The sequence below is a fragment of the Amia ocellicauda genome, chromosome 8, assembly GCF_036373705.1.
Source record: "Amia ocellicauda isolate fAmiCal2 chromosome 8, fAmiCal2.hap1, whole genome shotgun sequence".
NCBI lineage: Eukaryota > Metazoa > Chordata > Actinopteri > Amiiformes > Amiidae > Amia > Amia ocellicauda.
The window spans coordinates 43,734,867-43,749,333 of record NC_089857.1 but is presented as its reverse complement, the minus strand read 5'-3'; the positions used below and the strand labels follow the sequence as shown (position 1 = coordinate 43,749,333).

The following is a 14,467-nucleotide window of genomic DNA, read 5'->3' as shown; positions in this document are numbered from 1 at the left end:
GTAACTAGAACCCGGAGAGCAGCCGAAAACGGATGCTAATTAGTATGCATTTTTGATATCAAGAATTCAGTTTCTGATATCTAAAATACAATTTCTGATATCAATAATGATCTGGTATATTTGATATCAGAAATTGTATTCTTGATATCATACATTTTATTTTGAATATCAGAAATTGAATTCTTGATATCAAGAATTGTATTCTTGATATCAGCAATTGTGGATTAAATGTCACAACAGCTTGCCATGTGTTTGTGATCCACTCCACACTGCGGTTATGATCAGCTGTGCTGCTGGATCTTGCACAGGGCTCATACAGACAGCTGCCACTCCAACAACACAGCAAACACAACAGCTCTGCACTACTGCGTCACTGAGGTAGCCCAAATACAACTGTGGCTTTTATTTACATTGCAGACTGGAACTGCTTACTGACGGGCTTATGGAGCAGCTTCTCCCTGGGGCTGGAGAGGCCGGGGCCGCACCGCCATGCCCTCTCCCTGCACCGGCCTGAGAGAGCCGTCTGCCCGGCCTGACGCAGCTCCCTCGTCGCGCCTCCATTGGCCACCTCGCCGCCCTCGGCCCGCCCCCTCGCCCCGCCGATTGGACGAGACGAGCGGATGACGGCAGAGCGACGCCGATGACGTAAGCGGAGTTGTTTGCGACTTCGGCTGCGAGTGACCCGTCAGGCAGGTAAGCGTTGCGGGGCTTCGCTGTCCCCCGCCCGGCACCGCGCACAGCCCTGTCCCGCAGCTCAGCCCTGTCCCGCAGCTCAGCGCTTCGGTTCCTCGGGAGCGGCGGTGCGGCGGCGCGTCCCGGCGTGTTGACAGCGGAGGGGCGAGGCGGTGGGCCTAATGTTTACAATCCGTGCGAGGGGCGCCGGGAGCGGCTTTCGACGTGTCCTCGACGCAGACCGCCCCGCTGGGTCACTCGGGCTGCCCGCACTGCGTGTCTGTGGCGCGACGCGGTGCTGGAGCCGCTCTTGTCGGACGAGCCGCTTTGCTTTACGGTTCGTGATCCGGCGTCAGTACCTAAACACAGCCGGCTGCAAAGCCCAGACGCCGGCGCTCCTTTGTGGACGTTGGGACCGTGTGCGGAGACGTCCTGCCTCGGGGGGAGACCGCAGTGGCGGTCTGATCGGTGTGACCGGGGTGGGGGGTTCGGGTACCGCCGGGCCGCTGGCGCTCACAGGCCCCCGGTTCCCCCAGGAGACTCAGTGATGCATTAACGGCATCAGCTGGGTCCCAGCACCGCACTTTAAGCGCTGCTCTGAATAATGCAGGAAACGAGGAAGGGAAAAGGGCTCGGGTCTCCCATTTTATGTGACGTCAGTCCTGTATTATTATTATTTAATTGTTATTGCTATTGCACGTCGTTTGTTCTCCTGGCCTGTGAGACGGATCAGTCCGCAGTGGTGCTTGTAATCGATGGTGGCGTTGATCCTGAGGGCCGTGAACATCCGCACAGCTTGCATGTCAGCCCCACTTAGGTGTCCATTGTGTCCAACACCTGTGTGTAATATTATTATTATTATTATTTTCCACAGAGCAGAAAACTGTTCGTTTGAACTGATCTGGAATGATTTTTAGTTTACACTGGTCTTTTAAGAGGTGGTAATGGCCCCTCTGGTAATACTAGACCAGAGAAAAGAACAAACCTGCGATGCATGGGCTGAAGAATGCACAATTGACTTCCTGTGTTCAGTTTGAAGTCGAATAAACCTGTTTAAAATAAATGCACCAGTCCATTTTACTGTCATACGTATTCTTTATCAGTCACTCGAGCACCGATCTTGTGACCTGAGAAAGGAGTAACTGAAAATGCCTCGTTCTCCTGTTATGGTGGGCTCAAACACTCATTCTGAGTGACACATTTGTGTGACTGAAAGCAGTTTGTCATCACTTAATTGAATTTGTATGTTTAAATGGAGGATTTTAAAGAGCTGTGTGTGGCCTTGTAGTTATTATTGGGCAATAGTGTACTTATTTTAAAGCTGAAGGAAGTTTAGTTCGGTATAATTACATACTAAGATGTCACTGCCATTTAGCCCATTTGGCTCCTGTAGTGTAACCTGTTTAGCTCTGTATTTTAAATCAAATATTGTGATAATAAGTGTGTTTATCTCTGATTCTTCCAGACATGGGTCAGGAATGTGGCAAGCCGGCCTGGCCCAAACCGGCAGGAGGCTATCAGACGATCACAGGCCGGAGGTACGGCAGGAGACACGCCTACATAGGCTTTCGGCCGACCCTGCCGAAGCACAAACGCGCGTCCAAAGACAACGCCATGGAGTGGCAGGGCATGGAGTTGAACAGTGTGCAGGAGGAGGCGAATTCTTTATGTGTGTCCAGTTTTACCGTAAAGTATATATCATGTATTTATGTAGTTTTAGCGTAGACTAAAATGTACTTATTGTGCTGTAGACGTGGCATGAGAAATAGGGTGCTAGAGTCTGTCTGATGGGTGGAAGAGTACTGGAGACCGGGGGCGGGGGGTGGTTCTGAGTAGTTACGGGCCAACAAGATTTGATACGTGCCATCTTCATTTTCTCAAGGAAGTATTGCTGCACATCATCTCCAATTTCCAAACGTTTCTAGGCAGCATGAGGGAGATAAGTGTCCGCGGTGGAATAAGAGCTTCTCCAAAAATAATGAGCTTGCTTTCAGCCAAGTTAATTGGTTCCATCTTGTATGTTCTCTCCGCTGATAAGTCCCTGCTTGGCTCAAAAACCACCTGTTGATGGGGGAACATACAATACATTATTGTATTTTTGTTCAAATCCGTCTCTCCGCCAGTTGTTTGTGCTCGATTCATTACTAACCTCGCTGCTGAAAACCCAAGAGGGAGGGAAGGGTATGGATGCCAGATTAGTCTCCTTATCGCGTCCCCTAGACGGAGCTTCTCTCTGTCCCTGTCAGAGTTAATTTGCTGGAGCTCACGCACCCTCCGCTGCTCTTGGGCCACAGCGGTCTCCCGGCTTAATCGAGGGCCTCATCTCTCGGGAGGGTTAATGGGGCGAATCAACCTGGATTAACCTTTCCTGTCCCTGGACGTGTGCGCCGTCTGCACGGATGCCCAGTGACGGCCGTTTAAAAGGATCAGGGTTTACACTTGCTGTGTCAAGAGTGCATAGTTAACCTTGCACACCTGGCTGTGTACCCGTAAAGGGCCTTATGTCACCGGGGGGGTGACAGTTGGACTCTGCAGGGCATGGAGAACGCTTTTAACACTTGGACAGCTTTGGCTGATCTCCCTCTCCCTCTCTCTCTCTCTCTATCTGGAAGTAGAGCAACAATCACTTCATCACGCTAAGAGGAGTGCTTCAGTTCATCAGCACTACACAGCCCTGTCGTACGAGGAGAGTTTGCTAATGAGATAACGGTCTGACCCGCAGTCTTCCTATGGAAGGCAATGCACACCGTTAAGCCCCTTAATCCTCTACATATCCAGCAGTGGATATTGGCAGAGTGGCCGGTAGCTCCACTGTCCCCGTCCCCTGTCTTAGGAATGAAGTCCTCTGAACCCCAGAGTCGCTCTCTTCTGCGTGAACTGGAGGGGAAGGTGAGGGGGCAGTCTGAGTAGAGGGATCCGTGGAGGGAAATGATGTCTCCCCGACTGCGGCCTGATTTGTAGTTGGGGGGGGGGGAAGTCTTGTACAATTAGTATTTTAATAATTGATGTGGACCAATTAATTTTAACATTGTATCAATAGAATGATAGACAATTGTGATGTTTCTGTGCTAAACATCTGTGATTTAAAGCAGCCTCTACCCTGATGGTTTTTATTCCAGCTGAGCTCTCAATTACTTAATTGAACCCTTAATTGAACTAATTTGTTCAATCAGATCCTTATCAGTAGGGGTTTTAAGTTAAGTATAGAATTGTATAAAGAACTTATTAAAGAACCAATTATTTTATTACACAATTTAAAAAGACAAATCTAAGAAGATTATTTCTTCAATTAAGGGTTAAATTAAGTAATTTAGAGCTCGGTTGGAAAACAAACCAGCAGGGTCGTGGCTCCTCCAGGACTAGGGTTGGGAAGCCCTGATTTAAAATATCAAAACACATGTATTTGTTTAGAGGTATGCATTACCTTCCCATCCATTGTTCCTAAACAGTCTGCAGATTAGCGTGAACTTTGGAGAACTTTTAAATAGGGCAATCAGTGCAGCTGTAATCAGCCGCTGAAGAGGTGAATTGTCTGTAATCATCATTATGTGGGACGGTCTCGGTTATATAAGTAATCAGTTTTGTAGGCCATTATGACTTCCATACGAAATAAAATGCACTATGATTGTGACAGACAAAAACACAATAATGAAACTGTCTTTTCCATTTCAGCATCAGCTGGAAGCATCACGTCAACCCTGCAGGCCATGTTCCCCGTGGCTCCTAACTCTGTTCATCCCGAAGTGCAGAGTTCAAAGTTCATCAGGGACGTGCCCAGCAGGAAACACACATCTTCTCACAAAGGCCCAGACGCTGCCGCTGCCTTCTCCTATAAAAAGGTGAAGTATGACCAAGTTGTTTCCTGCAACTCCGAGACCAATTTAGGACCAAAGAAGAGCCTGGAGGCCTGTGCATGGCCAAAGCTTGAAGACCGTGACGATCAGACCAAAAGACCGGGCGGGCTGAGCTTTGTAAATATTGACTCTTACGAGCCGGACAGCAGCGAAGGGGAGGAGGATGAAGTCTGCAATGACAGGGCACTCGAGACACACCCTGGCCTCCAGAAACGACTGGACAACATGATCTGCGAGCTAGAGAAGGAGTTCGACTACATCAGCGGTTTGCACTCCTTCTTGTACACAAAGACGTGTGAGGAGGACAGCGATCCTGCCTCCGATAGCGCGCGCTCCGAACGGGACATCGAGGAGGCCCCTCGGGACAGATCTGCCCCCGCGGCAGAGAAGCGTGCCGGCCCAACCCGCTCCTGTGACCACGCCGGCCCACCCTGCTCCTGTGACCACCGGCTGGACGAGCCGGAGGACTACACGGCCGGCGCGTCCCCCGCTGGCGATCGCACACCCCGGAAGAGCTTCGACTGCAAGAGCGACCAGGGCGGGTCCCAGTCGGAGATGGTGGTCAGACCAAAAATACGAAAGCAGACCAGCGAGAGCCACCTGGAGAGGCGCAAATGCCCCCCGCAGGAAGACCTGGATCCTGGCTTCGGCAGAGCGGCGCAGGCGGCGGGCAAGTGGAGCTCCGTGCCTCCCTTTTTCTTGACTCAGACGGAGAAACCGACTAAGGACTTCCTGTTTGAGTTCACGCACACCTACTCGGGCGCTGAGCGGAGGGCCGCAGAGGGCAGCGTGGAGGACCTGGAGCTGAGTGGCCGAGCGAAGCAGGACGAGGACGAGGACCTCTGGGAGGACCTGGAGGACTTCAATGAGAAGTGTGTGTCCTTCGCCAAGGACGGTGACAGGTACTGACTGGCATGGCCCGCTCAGGGTGTGATAAATGCGTGTGTGAGATAAATCTGTGTGTTTATGCCATGTATACCAGTATACATTTAAAAATAATGATATGAACTAGCCCAGGGGTTTTCAAACCAGTCCTGGAGGACCTGCCCTGCTGGTTTTTATTCCAACCTAGGTCTTAATTACTTAATTGAATGCTACTTTGCTTTGTTAGGTCAATTAAGGATTCAATGAAGCAATTAAGACCTCAGTACAAAAACACAAACCAGCAGGGCAGGGATTACTGCTGGACCGGTTTGAAAACCACTGAACTAGCCCATAGTGAAACTGGTCTCCCTGCTGCTCAGTTCTGAAGGATATCGGCTCGTGCCTCGTGTGATGCTCCGTTGACCGATATTCATGAGCTCTGACTTTGACTGTGTTTTCAGTGAGACAGTGACAGCTGAAAGCACCGTTGATCCATGCTGAAGTTCAGTTATGCCGAAAACTTCTGCTTGTTCTGTGAGAAGCACTTTGTTTTGTTTTGGACGAAAAAGTAATTTTTAAAACCAAGGCATCTCAGAGGACCACCTTAATGCATCGACGTGCACAAAGCCATCGTTCAGAGCCCGTGAATTGAGTTTAAACATCATTGTAGTGTTCCTCTACTGAAGCGAGACCGCAGAGCTCTGATCGCACATTTACACAGGGTTTTGTTGACGAAATGACTATTAATCCTGTGCCATATTACCAGTGCCTGTCAGTCTGGAATTAAACGTTGCTGCTTTGGCTTCCTTGCTCACTGTTTTTTGCGAGTTTGTTAAGGAAAGAAATATTTTAAGTGCCAAATGAAAGATCTTGGATGATGTTGATGTTTTTGATTTTAAGTGTTAGAGAGTTATTTATCTTCCAGTAATGTCTGTTAGCGGTCAAGGCCAGCAGTCTGAAGGCTTCAGAATCGCTCGGCTCCTTCCGCACTGAATCAGAATTAACATTCCTCGTGTTTCAGACCCTCCTGATTATGAGAGAAACCGACGAGGCTCTTTTAAAAAGTGTTTTTCTTGTGTTTTATTGCGGTGCCACACAGCTGTGGTGTTTCATCCATAATATACCCTAATAAATAAAACGCACACAGTTGACAGTGTTCTCCTTGGAGCGGCCAAGGACACTGAGAGCAACGCGTCTCCTTCCCAGCCCGGTGACTCCTCTCTGAGAGGGGAAAGGAAAGCAGAGTCCTTTAATGTCCACTGCGTTGCTTTTCTTACAAGTGTGTGGCGAATGACACACAAATGTCCCATTTCTGGATGATAAGAACATAAGAATGTCCAGTCGAGAGGAGCCCATTCGCCCCATCGTGCTCGTTTGGTGTCCATTAATAACTGAGTGATCAAGGATCCTATCCAGTCTGTTTTTGAATGTTCCCAAATTGTCTCTTCAGCCACATCGCTGGGGAGTTTGTTCAGATTGTGACGCCTCTCTGTGTGAAGAAGTGTCTCCTGTTTTCTGTCTTGAATGCCTTGAAGCCCAATTTCCATTTGTGTCCCCGGGTGCGTGTGTCCCTGCTGATCTGGAAAAGCTCCTCTGGTTTGATGTGGTCGATGCCTTTCATGATTTTGAAGACTTGGATCAAGTCCCCACGTAGTCTCCTCTGTTCCAGGGTGAAAAGGTTCAGTTCCTCAGTCTCTCAGTAGGACATTCCCTTCAGACCTTGAATAAGTCTGGTTGCTCTCCTCTGAACTCCCTCTAGAGCAGCGATATCTTTCTTGGAAGTGTGGCGCCCAATCAAACAGAATGTGAAAATAATCAATGCCTAAACGTGGGTCGACGTGTGTAAAGCTGACGATGCTCTCTCCTCTGTGTGGCGCTGTCGAAAGCTCGGAGTGCAGTGAGGGCGAGTGGTCGGCCACCTGGACCTCAGACTCGGCTGTGGAGAAGGAGCGCTGCTCAAGCGCCGAGAGCTGGGAGACACTGCCGGGCCTGGACGAGCCGGAGCATGAGCTGCAGAGCAACGGCAGCAGCCTGGACGATGTCCCCGACCTCAGCTTCAACTCTGAGTAAGCATCGTTTCTCACACCCTCCCCGAATCGCTGGATCACACTGAGATGTGTGTGAAGCGCTGTGATGTCACTCAATAGACCTATAGCTTGAAAAATTATTAGACGGATGCTTTAAAGCCCTTGTCCGTTGCTCTGGTTCCCTGCAGAGGACAGATGCCCCTAGAGGAGGGGGAGATCCCCTGGCTGCCCTACCAGGAGGAGACGGACAGCAGCAGTGACGAGGACGCAGACGGGATAAGCCACTTTGTCCACCCGGGCCTGTTCATGCTCGACGGCAACAACAACTTCGAAGACGATTCCAGCATGAGCGAGGATTTCGATGCAGAGTGGAGGTTTGTAGCCATTTTGTTTGTTTAGAAAATGAGAACATAAGAAAGTGTCCAATTGAGAGGAGCCCATTCGCCCCATCGTGCTCGTTTGGTATCGTGCTTCCTGGTTCAGTGCAGGGTACTACCTTTAAAGGGGTCTTTTCTTTGAGAAATCCTGTGGACGAGAGACCTCCAGGAGATTTGAATACAGTCACTGGTGCATCAGTGAACATCCAGTGGCAATGCATTCAAGAACAAGAGCTCAGTCCTAGCTAAAGAGCAGGCTGTATTCTGGAGTAAATTATATATTACTTAAGAACATAAGACAGTGTCCAGTCGAGAGGAGCCCATTTGCCCCATCCTGCTTGTTTGGTGTCCATTAATAACTAAGTGATCAAGGATCCTATCCAGTCTGTTTTTGAATGTTCCCACATTGTCTCTTCAGCCACATCGCTGGGGAGTTTGTTCAGATTGTGACGCCTCTCTGTGTGAAGAAGTGTCTCCTGTTTTCTGTCTTGATGTACTTCCTACTTTCATGCTTGTTGCTCTTTCAGTATTGTGTGTCACACGTGTTGTTTATGTGCTTTATATAAGTTTTTTTTTTTTATATTTAGAAGCTAATATGTATAATATGTGTGTCAAAAACTGATGCAGGATCCGTAAGTGTGTGTGAGGGAGAGGAGGATTGAGAGAGAGGGAGGGGGAGGGAGAGGGAGAGGAGGATTTGGGTGGGGGGGAGGATTTGGGAGGGAGGGAGGGGCACAATGCTCCATTATAAAGTTGTTATGTATCAGTCCCATTAATCGGTGCACATGGCACTAATGCACCATAATGACAGACGGCCGCCCCAGATGGAGCGCTGTGCTCAAACTTATTCGCCTGTTATGCTTTATGCTTTCGTGTTGAAAAGCGCTGACTTATCAGCCCTTTGCTTCCCTCCCCGTCTCATTTTGGTTGCCGGAGGAGATGAATCAGAGTGAGGAGCAAGACCCCCCCACTCCTGTGTACCGGCTTTTTGCTGATGTGGGGAGAAAAGTGCCCGTGTCGCAATAACGCACTGTCCCGAGCTTCTCATCTTTATGCTCGATTTCTCGGCTGCTTTTGAGCACGAATCACTCGGGCTGCGGCCCTCCGCGTCCTGTTCAATGTGTTTCAGTGCTGCTGTGGATCTTTACCGCCCTCGAGGCTGTGTGAGACATCTCAGCGGGACGTGTAAGTGTGTGTGTTTTCGGCAGGTTGCTGGACGAGTTCGGGGAGGGCTTCGGGGTGGCCCAGGCGATCTCCTACGTGGATCCCCAGCTGCTCACCTACATGGCTCTCGAAGAACGGCTAGCGCAGGCCATGGAGGTGTGTACCGAACCGCTGTCAAAACCTATACATGCCCGGGTGTTTTGTTATTAATTGAACAGAATCAATCAGTTCATTAAAGCATGTGATAGAATGATTGATGGCTTGGTGTTTATGCTACATACTGACCTACACAGGCGTCCTTAGTGACCTTCCTTATCCCGATCCAGTTCGTTGTAAAAGCTGTGCTGTAGACGGGTCTGTTTCCTGAGTGAGAGACACGCACTGACCTGCCTCTCCTCTTCTCTTGCGGTGAGAAGGCTGCCCTCGCTCACCTGGAGTCCCTGGCCATCGACGTGGAGCAGGCTCACCCGCCGGCCACAGAGGACATCATCAACTGCCTGCCCCAGATCACTGTCCTGGAGGACCACCACGGTGAGAGGGGGTGTCCGATTGTAACGCACAGGCTGCATCAAGCAGGACGTGGGCTCCTTCCGCCATGTTGTATTTCTGTCGCCCCATAGAAGAGGCTGCATCTACAGCCCGTGGAGTCTGTTCATGATGAGAGGCCATGTTTCTAAAGGCATTGCATTGGTCAAATGTTTGGGACTCGGTTAAAAAATTAGTAATAATAATAATATCAGTATTTGTAAGGCGAGAGTCCCAGTGAGGTCGGTATCCGTTCACAGGCATACAACGTTGTTTTTTATTTTTACCTGACAGTCTGTCTGCGTCTCTCAGGCCAGGAGCAGTGTTGCGCCATCTGCTGCTGCGAATACGTGAAGGATGAGATTGCCACGGAGCTGCCGTGTCGACACGTGTTCCACAAGACCTGCGTGACCCTGTGGCTGCAGAAGGTATGTTGCAGGTTTCATGTTTGCGTGGATGGAAAGCAAGTCTCTCTCTCTCTCTCTCTGTTGTGGCAGAAGTTTCAAAATGCAAGCTTTCTCCTAAGCTAAAGCTGCATTGGTACTGATTAGAAACCGTGCCTGCCGCTGAGTGAGAGTGATTTATGCTTGTGCTACCAGCTGCTGTGTGTGGGTGTATGTGGATGTGTGTGAGTGTGTTTGTTTGTGTGTGTGTCTGTGTGGATGGATCGGGGGGGTGTGTGTGTGTGTGTGTGTGTGTTGCACGGATTTGTCATTCGAGTGTAGGCGTATTTTTCCATTCGGGGAAATGGAGTAGACCTGGCCGAGTTAAATCTGTTTGCTTTGGCCGGTCTTGCTTTGCTAGTTTCTCTGTCTGTTATTGACGGCAAGTCTGTCTCTCCGCCGGTGCGTTGTTTGATTGTCGTCTCTGATTGACCCTAATGAGCCCAGTCGCCCCCGCAGGGTCATTGCCTTCATGTTCTTTTCTGTGGCTGTTTCTTGTACTTCCAGTCGGGGACTTGTCCGGTTTGCCGCCACGTTCTGTCCCCGGCGCTCCCGGACGCGGCCGTCGCCACGTCCTTCGTGTCGGACCACGACAGCCCCCCTTCCACACACAGCGCGGCGGGGACGCGGTGAAGACCCCGGCGGAGACCGAAACCACCACGGCGGGACGGGGGATCGCAGCGGCTCTCAGTCTGGTGTCCTCCCTGCCCCCTCTCTCTCCATGTCGAACGCAGATAACCCATATCGCGATGTAGCATAGATTAAGAAACCTGTAAATACGACGCGTCTTAATCACTGATTTAGTTCCAACAAACATTTGGACTCCAGGTTGTTTTTTTTTCTTTGGGGAATGACAGTCTGTTTTCTGGGAAAATTTAGTCATATGCTGTCCTAATTAGCTTTTGTTACATTTCTGTTAAAAAAAAAAAACAACAACATAAGAAACAAATCCACACACGCAGAAGAAAACCAAACAAGAAAAACAAATGACACCCGAGAAGATGCAACAAGCTTTTATGAACGTTTAGAACTAATTGTTTAAAGACATATTTACGTGACTGCACAGCTGAGCAGTGAATGTCTGCAGGTCATGGGTTTAAAGTATTTACGTGTCACTGTAGCAAAATGAAAGCCACCTCGACCCACGACGGAAATGTGTTCGTAGCGGATTTGGCTTTTCTGCAGAGGCTGAGATGTACTGCACGGACACTGCAGTGCGAATTTTGTTTTCTGCCCGGCATACTAAACTTGCAAGGTATTATGTTCCTGCTGTTCAATAAAGGTAATCGCTCTTCCTCCATGGAGTTGGTACTGGTGTTGACAACTACCCTTCCCACTGAGTCACATGCTGCTATTGCAGACGAGCAGATTTGTGTTTTCCTTCTAGAGTTGTTAAAAGTCCAAACTCTTTTCAATGATGTCGTTACAAGTCCTGCCCTAGTTAAATGTAATCATACTTTGTGGTTCAGTGCAGGGTACTACCTTTAAAGGGGTCTTTTCTTTGAGAAATCCTGTGAACAAGAGACCTCCAGGAGATATGAATACAGTCACTGGTGCATCAGTGAACATCCAGTGGCAATGCATTCAAGAACAAGAGCTCAGTCCTAGCTAAAGAGCAGGCTGTATTCTGGAGTAAATTATATATTACTTAAGAACATAAAGTGTCCAGTCGAGAGGAGGCCATTCGCCCCATCGTGCTCGTTTGGTGTCCATTAATAACTAAGTGATCAAGGATCCTATCCAGTCTGTTTTTGAATGTTCCCAAATTGTCTCTTCAGCCACATCGCTGGGGAGTTTGTTCAGATTGTGACGCCTCTCTGTGTGAATAAGTGTCTCCTGTTTTCTGTCTCGAATGCCTTGAAGCCCAATTTCCATTTGTGTCCCCGGGTGCGTGTGTCCCTGCTGATCTGGAAAAGCTCCTCTGGTTTGATGTGGTCGATGCCTTTCATGATTTTGAAGACTTGAGTCAAACTTTATACAATGCTTTGAAATGGGAATTAGCGGTAAAGGGTAGAAGATTGCTTGACTGAAATGTACCTCTCACCCCCTCCCCCAAAAAAGTTCCCTGACACTGATGTACTTCTAGCAGTTTTTACAGAAGGAGCTCATCTGTTTTCCTTAGGTTTAAAGACAGGTTGTAGTAAGACAAATTGTCACTGTGCAAATGTGAAGAAATAAACCAGACCATGCAGTATCATTAGGTCTAAATAATTTAGCAGACCAGTTGGGCAGGCAGACTTCTTCGTTACATCTGTCAATTCCCGACTCTTCGGGGGTGGAGTGGGTGGGGATAATGGGAGAACAGAAAAGCACAACATGGCAATTTTCTCTCTTCTCAATCGCTTTCCTAGATTTCCTAGGAGTTTTAAAAGCTCGAAGCTTAAAGAGTTTAGAGGAATCATTTTAATCAAACCATCGAGCTACAGCTGATTTGCTTTTGTTTAATTGCTCTCTTGCTTTGGACTGATAGCCTGCATAGAAGAAAAAAAAAAGTCTAATCATTGATTATGAGCCCTTACCAGTACACAGATATCTCAAAACTGTAAAGACTTATGCTGGGCTCACACTACACGAATTTAAGCCCGATTTGGCCCTCAGGACAGATCGGAACTGATTGCCACGACAAGCAGCCTGGTTGGGGCGCGTCCCCGCCACCGATGGTTGTGTAGCGAGAGACAGGCTGTGATGCAATCGCTTGCCATACGATCGTAAGCTAATCGGAACCCCTATGAATTTATTAAACATGTTTAATATTTATGACTCGATCGGCACCGATCGTGGAGAGTGATGTGATCAGCAGCCAATGAGAGCTGAGCTGATTGAAGAAGAGAAAAGAAACAGAAGAATAAACATGACAGGAGAATACGATTTTCCTACGTATTTATTAAAATACTTCAAATACCAATGGTTGTTTCGGTGCAGGTTATTATAAAATACTTTAATACAGGGAAAATAATATTTTCAAATACCAATTAGTATCTGTAATTGACTCAGGTCTGTGCTAAATATCGATCCCTATAATGAGATGATCATACTGTGGGATGGATATAGCCTGTGACTGTTGCTCAGCTGCAGCTCTCACAGTGAAGCTCTCACGGCCATGTCTTCACACTCATCCTCTTTTCTCTCCGCTTTGTGTGTTTGTCCGCACACGCTAACACGAACGGCAACAGCAGTTTGTGGTCGTGTTCTTGTTGCACAGATATCCGCAGTTTTGCACAGATCTGCAGAAATCCACTGATCCCATTGGTGGAGCAGCGCAGATCTGCCCATAACTGCGGACATCTGTTATGTAAATGTCCACGTCCATGTTACCTTTTCGCTGTGTAGATCACGTGTGTTTGTGCGAGATGTGGGGAGTTTGGAGGCTGTGACGCAGATCGCCACGACAAGGATTTCAGATCAGTAGTGAAGTGTGTGTTCCCCTGTCCCCTGTTAAGTGATCATGTAGTGTGCGCTCCTTCACGACACAAAAGACATAAATTTGGTGCAAAATAGTCGTTAAGTGTGAGCTGCCCACTGTTCACAAAATCGGGTCGGATTGTAGAAATCGTGTAGTGTGACCCCAGCATTAGGTTTGCCTCTAAAACCTGCTTGTGGGAAATCTGACAACAACAAAAAAACGGTTTGAATATATCTCGGTGCAACAATTCATCTCCGGCACAAACATCCCACATAGATCCTGATTGGCTGTGAATACTTTGACTCAAATCTGTTGGCTCTTCCTCTTACTCCAGACTGTCAATTTCAAGGTTTCACAAATGTGGAGGCCATGCAAGTGGGCCAGTTTTTCAAACCCTCATTTTGAATTCTTCGCTTTTTTTGCCGCAGAGATTTTCCATACTGTGAACGGGACGTGTGCGTTCGATTTCCTGACGTTTCTTCTGGAAGGACCTGCATTCTTCGCTGTGAGTGTTTCACAAACTATACTAATTGGAAACTGGGAATGTTAGGACGTAGTCTCGAGAAATGTGTGAAGTTTTAAACGCTTTCAAGTCCAAACCAAGGCATCGGTGCTATTAAGTTGGCAAAGATTGTTGGCGTACAGGAATGCGTATATCTGGGAAACACTGCTTTCAACATAATCTGAGTTGTTTTGGTATTGATTACTGGAAGGGGCAAGATGGGCCCGATCTGATTTGTATCCTCTCTCTCTCTCTCTCTCTCATATCTAGGATAATAAAGTAATTTTCTCATCACAATTTCAGACTCCAATGAGCCCTCTATTGCCGTGTGTATTATTCAGATCTCTGCATTTCATCGGATAAAGAGTAATGATGCTAATGGGAGGCAGCGGTGTTTTTATCCCACCGAAACGGTCCTCGGTGGCGAGATCCAGTTACAGAGCTAGTGAAGCTTTCCGCCCCCTGCCAAAGTCCTGTCAGCTCTTTAAAGCATCACAGATGCTCCACTCAGACTCGAACAGAATTAGAGAGTGCGCAGAGTGTTTGTATTGATGTCGCTTTTAAAGTAGAAGATGATCGTCAAACTGTCTGAATGCAGGGTTTGATTTCGGCATTTGAGTGACTGGAAGAAAGCGG

The 14,467-nt window shown here is 48.2% G+C and overlaps 1 protein-coding gene across 6 annotated transcripts; it reads left to right on the top strand.

Annotated features, from left to right (window-relative positions):
- Nucleotides 1-570: 570 nt before the first annotated feature.
- pja2 (praja ring finger ubiquitin ligase 2) lies at nt 571-11,226 on the top strand. Of its 6 annotated transcripts, none has more exons than XM_066711583.1 (9): nt 571-693; nt 2,138-2,341; nt 4,345-5,428; nt 7,277-7,456; nt 7,606-7,791; nt 9,003-9,114; nt 9,375-9,489; nt 9,796-9,911; nt 10,434-11,226. In XM_066711583.1, exons 2-9 carry the CDS (start codon nt 2,140-2,142, stop codon nt 10,557-10,559), a joined length of 2,121 nt encoding a protein of 706 aa, XP_066567680.1. In that variant the 5' UTR covers nt 571-693; nt 2,138-2,139; the 3' UTR covers nt 10,560-11,226. The 6 variants fall into 6 exon arrangements, with proteins under 6 accessions (XP_066567680.1, XP_066567676.1, XP_066567677.1 ...); XM_066711579.1 differs by having other exon boundaries at nt 9,778-9,911; XM_066711580.1 differs by lacking the exon at nt 571-693 and adding an exon at nt 898-1,009 and having other exon boundaries at nt 9,778-9,911.
- Nucleotides 11,227-14,467: the final 3,241 nt, after the last annotated feature.

Coding starts and splice junctions, on each gene's coding strand:
- pja2 (XM_066711579.1), top strand. CDS start 2,140: ATGGGTCAGGAATGTGGCAAGCCGGCCTGGCCCAAACCGGCAGGAGGC. Junction 2,342..4,344: donor GGAGGAGGCGAATTCTTTAT/GTGTGTCCAGTT, acceptor TTTCCATTTCAG/CATCAGCTGGAAGCATCACG. Junction 7,792..9,002: donor GATTTCGATGCAGAGTGGAG/GTTTGTAGCCAT, acceptor TGTTTTCGGCAG/GTTGCTGGACGAGTTCGGGG.